The following is an 8,920-nucleotide window of genomic DNA, read 5'->3' as shown; positions in this document are numbered from 1 at the left end:
ATTGGCAATGAAGCTTGGTTCAAACCATACAACTGTTTATCGTCATCTTCAACAACTTGGAAAGGTTCCTAAACTTGGAAAACGGGTGCCTCATGAATTGTCTGAAGTGAACCGCAAATCGCGAGTTGAGATCTGCTATTTTCTTCATATTCGTGACCTTACCTCGCCCTTTTTGGATAGATTTGTGACTGGTGATGAAAAATGGATCTTTTATAAAAATGTCAAGGTTCTTCTCTCTATCTGGTGGGATTGCAAAGGAATTATTCACTTTGAGTTGCTGCCAACTAATGCGACAATCAATGCTCAAGTCTATTGTCAGCAATTAGAGCGTTTGAACGCGGCTTTAAAGAAAAAAAGACCTGTTTTAGTGAATGGAAGAGGAGTGGTGTTTCATCAGGACAATGCACGACCCCACACTGCAAAAATCACGTCCCAAAAGATTGAAGAACTTGGTTGGGAGAAAATTCCTCATCCGCCTTATTCTCCCGACCTTGCTCCTTTAGACTACCATTTGTTCCATAGTTTACAGAATCATTTGGATGGATTAACTCACACAAGCCATGAGGAGGTCGAAACTGACATTTCAGAGTTCTTCTCTTCGAAACCGAAAGAGTTTTTTAGTAGGGGGATTAAAAAGCTTGATGGAGAGAAGTCATAGATAATCATGGAAACTACATTGATGATTAAATTTCAATAAAATGTAAGATTTGATCACTCGTTTTCTTTATTTAAAATCCGGACAGAACTTATGGGATGATCTGATAGAATCTATTTCTGCGCGATAATTGTATAAGCATTAAGGCGAAACCAACCTTTGCACATTTAGTAGGGAAATGCTTGACGCACAGCTATTACTTTCCATTTATGATATTTATAAATTGAGTAGGTATTTTAAAATTATTTTGAAATATTTTTCTGTGTGGAATTCTGAGTAACTTGTGTTAAAATGTTCAATGCAACAAACTAAATTATTGTTATTGTTTTTGACGATATATCATGGAAAACCTGATGAATGAATGTATTGTGTGTTTTCTAAAATTAGTCGGCCTATTACATATGGGTCTCTTTTAAGCAACAAATATTATGTCACTTTTTAAAAGTAATTTTTAAAAGTTTTTTTATAACTTCTATTAACAACACTTTTAACTGACTAAAATTGTGATACAATTTTTCTTTGCAAAACACTCAGATAATTCAATTTCTCACTACTGTTAGGATTGGGGCTTAAGACTTTTTATTTGTTAGATTAAACCAAAATATTTAATGTTAAAAGGATTGTATTTACTATTAACTTATACTTTCATTAGATATCATGTACCATTATGCACTACCCTGCTAAAAGTGTTCGGATAGAAGTCATAGATTTTTGTGTGTGTTTATATATATAGGTGTTCTATTGTTTGTTTGAAGTTAAGCATAAAGCTACCCCTAGAGCTATCTGTGCTCTACCCACCACGGGTATCGAAACCCGGTTTTTAGCGTTGTAAGTCCGCAGACATACCGCTGTGCCACTGGGGGTTCTAGTTATCACTTCTTAATATAATGGATCACTGCACTTGCTATTATTTCACGAGATATGTATCTAACCAAGTGTCAGATAAGCATCTGAAATACTTTGTTTTCATTATTGTTTCAGAAGTTTCCTAACTGACCGAAAGGAAGACTGTGATCCAGCTTTTCAAAATAAGCCTTCCAGCTGAAGATCTTATTTTGAAGTAAAGTCAGTGTTCTGAATTGGCCACTTGAGGGCGTTAATATTTTTAATTTGTAACTAGGCGTGGGTCGTACATGCTTTGTGGCAGAAAGAATTATCCTGCTGGAACAACAGACTTGCCTGATGACCAAACATTCTGTCGTGGTCCCGGAAACATGTTCATTTAAGATTTACTGATATTCATGGTTATAAAAAGATGCAGAAACTTCAGAGAGGGTCTCACGACCAATGCGCAGATGGTAGCTTATTCTTTAACATCCCCAACACAATTTTTTACAACAAGCAGAATAAAATTACAGTAGAAATTGTACATCCGACTGATTCTAGACTTGTAATGGGCTCCTACTTCGAAACTAATGAAATGGTTCTGATAAATTCACACAATTTGTAAACACTCGTTGAAATTTAAATGTTGATTCCAAGCAAAAATAAAAAAAGAAATTGTGCCAAACCATTTTTGTCTAATTTACAGTTTGCATTTTCCACATTTTTGAAGAGCATGTTGCACAGAACTCAAAGACACTGACCACAACGAATGCAGTAAAATCACTGTAAATTTATTGAAGTATGATTTCTGGTTCTTTTACCCAATCCTGAATTTAATATATGATTGTTATTCTATGACAACACTTTCGGTTAACCTGACAGTAGTGTTTCGATGTTATACAGTTGAACAGTTTCATTCACTGTAGATAGGACATAATCCTGCAATATTTCACACGTCGATTTTTCCATACTTCCAACAAACTATAATCGCTCCTTTCTTATATTCACGCAGTTAATGACGTTGGAAAAGACTGCGTGTAGTTTGACACTAATAATCTACCTATTTGACATATCTCCGCTTTCTTTTCAAGAGACTGCTGGCTGAGCGGTGTCATGTTTTCGAGGGATGTACAAAATCGTCTGGCAGGGCAGTATATAACATTTCCGAACCTTCTATATTACACATGCTGTCGAGAAGCAGTGTGTTTGAATACTGAAGCTGCATTGTATATATTATTAGGTTTTGTTCATTAACAAAATATTATATTTCAAAATTTAGTTGTGTAAGTTCTTGATGTACAACTATTAGTTTCCAGTTAATATATATAAAAACTTAATTCGTAATTTAGAACTATTCGGAAATGTTTTTCGGTATAGAAATTTGAATGACTTGTGCAAAAATATCCAGTTTAACAACAAAGATGTTTTTATTGTTTGTGATATTTTTAGTATGGAAAACCAGATAAAGGTAAATAGAAACTAAAATCTTCATAGTTTCTTATGTTGATTTCTTCACTAGTTATTTTAGACTTTCAGAAACGCTGCCTTACGGCTGGCTGTTTGTGCTAGTAATTACTAATCGTAGTATTCATACCTCATTGAAAAACAATTGAAAAAAAAAGTGAACATTTTCTAAAAAAGGATTTTTCTGGGAAGTGCTGCACAGGAAAAGTGTTCGGATTGTGCTGATATATACTGTTATATTTTTATATATTAAAAGTGGTACCCTTTATTGAAAAAATAGCATTTTTAAGAACTAATTTTTTAGTACTATATTTACGAATTACATCAATATAGATATAATCAAACCCTCACGTACAGTCATAGGAAAAAGTCGTGTTCTTGTTGTAAGGAGAGTACTTTTATTTAAAATTGTGTTTTGTAATAAAGATGTGGTTATTGCACATACCATAGTTATTTTTCGAATTGTCTGAATCTTGAATACCCAAAGTGTGAACCTTTTTATGGATTTTTGTTTGTGGTGCTATTCAATAGATGGCGCCACATTGGATTTATTATTTCGGTCACATACATAGATAGATACATATGTATACGCTACGTCCATTAATGTAACACATATAGAATCAGATGTTTAATTTACGCTTACATATAGGATACATAACTTTGTTTAAACTTTGATGTCTAGCATGATAGGATTTTAGAGTTGAAAATATATACAGGGATTTTTATCTTTGCTGTGACACTTTTCTGCACGAAGTCTCAAGAAGACAACTTTAAATGTTCTGTAAACTTTTGACGTATAATATACGAAAGAAATACTGAATACGATTCTATACAGCAGAAAAATATGTTTGTATTAAAAATATGTTCAATATTTATTGGGTCAACCGGTTAGACTGTTTACACAACAAATTAAATTATGAATCACATTCTAATTGAAAATACAGTAATCTTTTAAAATTATCTTAGTTTTAGAGTTTCCTATTTAAAGCGTGTAAATAAAGAGGTGAAATGGTTTTCTGTGAAAATCCCTTTCTTCAAAGTTTCGAAATTTTGCAAATGAGGAAATTTGCTTCAGAGCAACGTGAACTATTGTAAAAGAAGACGGACAGTGTAAGTGTGCAGAAATATAAGTCACTTGTCAGAATAGAAGTTCAAGAGTGTACATTATTTGTCGGAACTATTGTTTGAATAATATTTTGATATTTCATGCCTAATGTATCTTTTCTCTTGAACTACTATAACTAAAGATGATAGCATTTTGAGACTTATACTTAACGATGTACTGGCTGATTGATTTTGAGAAAGAATTTGATAGAGTAAGTTGGAATACCTTGTTCAATGCACTTAGAATGATCGGAGTGGACTGGAAAGATAAAAGACTGATTATGGCTTTGGGTCAGACAGCAACAGTGAGATTGGCTGAGGTGAATCAGATGCTGCAACAACTGTAAGGCAAGGAAGCATATTATTACTAACATTTTTCAATGTCTGCGTAGTGGAAACGATAAAAGGAGCATGGGAAAAACCCGACTGAAGGAATATGATTGGAGGGCAAATGGTGAGATCTTGTAGATATGTAGATGACAAGGCAGTGCTTGCTAACATAGAAGAAGGGCTACAACGTTTTGCTACGAAATTAAATGAAGCAGCAAAAGAATTTGCAATGAAAATAAACATGAAAAAACCAAAGTGATGAGTGTGTCAATGAAATATGGTTGAAAATTAAAAAAGAAAGTTGAAAGAGGTGAAAGAGTTTTGCTACTTAGGTAATCCTATCGCACCAGATGATCAGTGTTGTAAAGAAATCAGAACCAGAATTGAAATGGCTAAATAAGCATTCATAAAGAAAAAGAAGCCAATAACTATTCACTTTGAGAGGGAAGTGAAGAACAGAATAAAGAGTTACATCTGAAATGTGTCAACGTATGCATTGCATGCGAGACGTGGACAATGCATAAGCAAGAAATAAAGAGACTTATAGGTTTCAAAATGTGGATTTTGTTACTAAAATATGTTGGAAAATGAAGAGATTCTACATCAGGTGAAAGAATAACGTGACTTGTCTCAAAGGTCATAAAGAAGTAGAAAAATATGGATTAGACATGTGTTGAGAGGGAATAGCCTGATGAAGAAGGTGATTAAGAGAAGATTCCTTGGGAGAAGATTAAGAGGAAGTAGAAGGATGATGATGCTAGATGATGTCTAACAAGGAATGACTAATAGACAGGTGAAGTGAACAGTTGAAGACAGAGCTAACTAGAGGAAAGAATCGTGCTTTGGACCTTTCAAAGAACAGAACACTTGATGATGTTAACACTAGCTGGTCACTTTTTCAGGATCTGTACCTAATAAATGGTTGAGCCACCTTTTCTCTGAATAACATAATATGACGTGGTTAAGAATCCACAAGGTGCTGGAAGGAGTCCTGTGGGATTTTATCTCTGTTCAATTATTAATATTGTATGTAATTCATGGAGTGGGTAGGCAGAAGATCAAGATCATTTCACATATGCTCAATTGGAATGAGATCTGGAAATTTTAGCAGCTACGGGAGAAGTCTGAAGTATTCTTCATGTTTCTCAAACCATGCACGCACAACATGGGCACTGTGGAGGAAAGCACTGCCACGTTGGAAGTAGCCGTCCCCATTCACATACATATGAAACATCGTTGGATGCACTTCATCAGAAATGTAACGTTCATTCTACCTTCTAAGGGGAACAGGTTAAGCAAAGAAAACATGCCTCAAACCATCATCAGAGGTCTGAATAATAAAGACCAGAGAGATCTTTTCCCACATCTTTTTACTCCCACTTGGGCAAAAAGGGGTAAATCATGATTCGTCGCACACACCTTCTTTTGTCAGTCCTCATTATTCCAATATCTACGCTCCTTACAGCATTCAATGCGATTTTCTTTTTGTTAGTAACTTAGATCTTTAGTTTACACAATGATTTTCTACTGGCACATCTATTCATTGCAAGGTTCTTTTCAAGATACACCTGAAGATGGGATTAGATTGCCCTGCATTGAATGCCTGTCAGTTGATCTATTGTCTGATTATGGCTGGACCTTACCACCCTGTCTAGTCACGTTTCTCCTCTGTCATTACGCATTTGCGGCTACAATTTCCTCTCGCAGCAGACGTTTATTCACCTTTTGCCATTGCTGATAAACTCGAATAACTGATGACTTGGAGCAGACTACCATCGAAACTATCTTAGCCACTATGGCACCTGCCACAAGTGCATCCACTACAAAGCCCCTTTTAGTTGCTACGATATCTTTGCACTATAAAGCCCCTTTTGAATGCTACAATACCTGCTTGTCCCAGTTATTTATATTGCTACAGCTCAGGTCAGGCTAAAGTATAAGAGGGTACGTAGGGCTTAATAAAATGGCCAACCAGCGATTATTATTTCATTTATTTTATCTAATTATAAAGCTTTGAGATTTTGAGTAGCATTTACAGCAGTGAAAGAAGTGGCGGAAATTTAAGAGAGATAGGATGTGATATGACATGACCATGAGAACAAAACATACATACATATACTGTATTACCGAACAGCATAATACAGTTAGTAGATGTGAATGCCATGATGTATTGCTGTGTATGGTTTATAAACGTCAGCAGTTGTCGCAGACAGCTACTTGAAGTCAAAATACCACAAGAAAATGAGTTCACAAACCTTCGAAAAGGAGTAATTATTAAATGCAACATTAGTGATATAAGATATTTCTGCCCACCTACTAATATCCAAATTGCAGAAATGAAAGACCATTGGGTGTGCTAATGTTTTTGACAGAGATACGTGAAAAGTAAACAAGCAGAAGAAAGAAAGATATATCTTGCTTTAAGGCTAGACAAATATGTTTGCGTTTCTCAGTTCATCGGAATTAGTTTCGTAGTTAAAAGATGCGGAAATCTTCTTTTAATACGCCCCCAGTGTCACAGTGGTATGTCTGCGGACTTATACTGCTAGAAACCGGGTTTCGATACCCGTGGTGGGCAGAGCACAGATAACTCTTTGTGTAACTTTGTGCTTAATAACAAACAACAACAAAATCTTTTAATACAGAGCATTGAAATACTCTCTTCTTTAATTACTATTATAATTAACTCATTGTTGCACTATGCTGGTGATCTTGAAATTAAAAAAAAATGTAAAAATACTAACATCTTAGAAACAATACAATTTTTGGTTGCTTATTCTAAGAAATTGCAGACATATCTTACAAACGCTGCTCTAAAGTCCTGGGCCCCCTAGTGGCACAGCGGTATGTCTGCGGGCTCACAATACTAGAAATCGGGTTTCGATACTCGTGGTGGGCAGAGCACAGATAGCCCAATGTGTAGCTTTGTGCATAACTTAAAACAAACAAACAAACCAATCAAAGTCCGGGTACGTACTGTCAATTAAGCTGTTATTCTGTGAGCTTCCTTTACCTAGTACTGGTTGCTGTGGCAACTTTACTATTAGTTCCCGTTGTAGCTACTTTCAGAACAGAATCGGTGCTCAGTTTCTTAATGAGCTTAGTATTTGACATCACTCGAAAAGTATCTAGACATCCATAATTTAAGAATATAAGCTTTTGTCAGTGAAATAGTATAGTACAGATAATGCACTTTGTCTTGGATAACATTCGAACCATGCAATAAATGAATTAAATTTCATTTTTGTTAATGAATTTATTAACACATATTATTAATTGATAAAAGTACGATTTAGGCTTAATAACTTTGGTACCTAGGTTCCGTCATTTGGACTTTTACTTGATTAATGAGATTTCGAGTTCACGAAAATACGCAATCAGTCAGGAAACTCATTTTAGATATTTGATAATATGTCAATGTAAGAACATTTAATCAAACTTGCATACACTTTTCTGCAGTTGTAATTGGATACCTTATTTGTTATTATTCGAGACGAACAGCTATTATGCTTTTTGAAATTGCATTAATATAAAAGTATTTCTGGAATTAATATTATATTTATTTGGAATGTGTTTTACTGGTAAAAAATGACTGTTTAAAACAAAAATATTCTTATTTATTTATCGTGTTTGGTGGTATTATATTTATTTATCAATAAGATTAATAAGTTATTTTAGTAATAGAATATATTTAATTGAAATGTGTTTTTGATTTGCCTATCAGAAGGTGCTTTCATAAATGGTTAAACTAAATTTTTGCCTGGGATGATATTTTGTCTAATCTGTTTTTTATAAGAGTAAGAAGAAGGGCAAGTTGCTTACCTGAAAATATTTTACTTAAGGATGCGAAGACTGTACTTCAAGAAACTATGTTAAGGTTAGAATAAAAATATTTAGTATTTTATTAAGTATCAGAAGACGTGCTTTTTTTTAAATCTTCATCATGTTTAAAGGGGAGGTAGTCTTTTTATTAATTCTCTTTATAGTTCAACCCGAGAAAAACTAATATTGTTTGCAACCACTGTGAGCTGTAAATTTCCAGTGACAATCCCCGAGGTACTGTTTATATTTGTGTAGCTCCGTTTTAAAGGTAACTTACGAGGCTTAGAGAAAAGCTATAATTTCATATCATTAATGTCCTGTCGCTCTAAAATCTAAGGGACGCTTGTCGTAATTTATAGTTTTAATTAAGTTCATAATGAAAACTTGGCAGTTCAGTATTTGCTGTGATCCGCTGTTTACGACGTAGAACTAACTATACAAACGTGTAATAAATACCAAGATCCTACAAGAACTTCTTAGGTAAACTTGTTTGCACCCATCAATATTTATTCATCTCTATAAACATTGTAAGCCAGTTGAAAGTCTGTCTACCCATTGTTTTGGTTGGCTACATGTAGAAACACTGACGTTATTGATTAGCTGTATATTTTCCTGGTATTTTACCCTTCCTAATGAAATAGTTTTATGCTCACTACTTCAAGCAATTACTTTGGGCACAGACGAGGTCTCGTCTGGCTGGAGATTAGGGAAAGTGGTGGG

At 34.4% G+C, this 8,920-nt stretch overlaps 1 protein-coding gene across 1 annotated transcript; it reads left to right on the top strand.

Moving 5' to 3' along the window:
- Positions 1–7: 7 nt before the first annotated feature.
- On the top strand, positions 8–658 carry LOC106470675 (histone-lysine N-methyltransferase SETMAR-like). The gene has a single exon (XM_013931274.1). It carries the CDS (start codon positions 8–10, stop codon positions 656–658), a length of 651 nt encoding a protein of 216 aa, XP_013786728.1.
- Positions 659–8,920: the final 8,262 nt, after the last annotated feature.

The sequence above is a fragment of the Limulus polyphemus genome, unplaced genomic scaffold (genome assembly GCF_000517525.1).
Source record: "Limulus polyphemus unplaced genomic scaffold, Limulus_polyphemus-2.1.2 Scaffold4, whole genome shotgun sequence".
Taxonomy (NCBI): Eukaryota; Metazoa; Arthropoda; class Merostomata; order Xiphosura; family Limulidae; genus Limulus; species Limulus polyphemus.
This window is presented reverse-complemented; position numbering and strand designations above follow the sequence as displayed.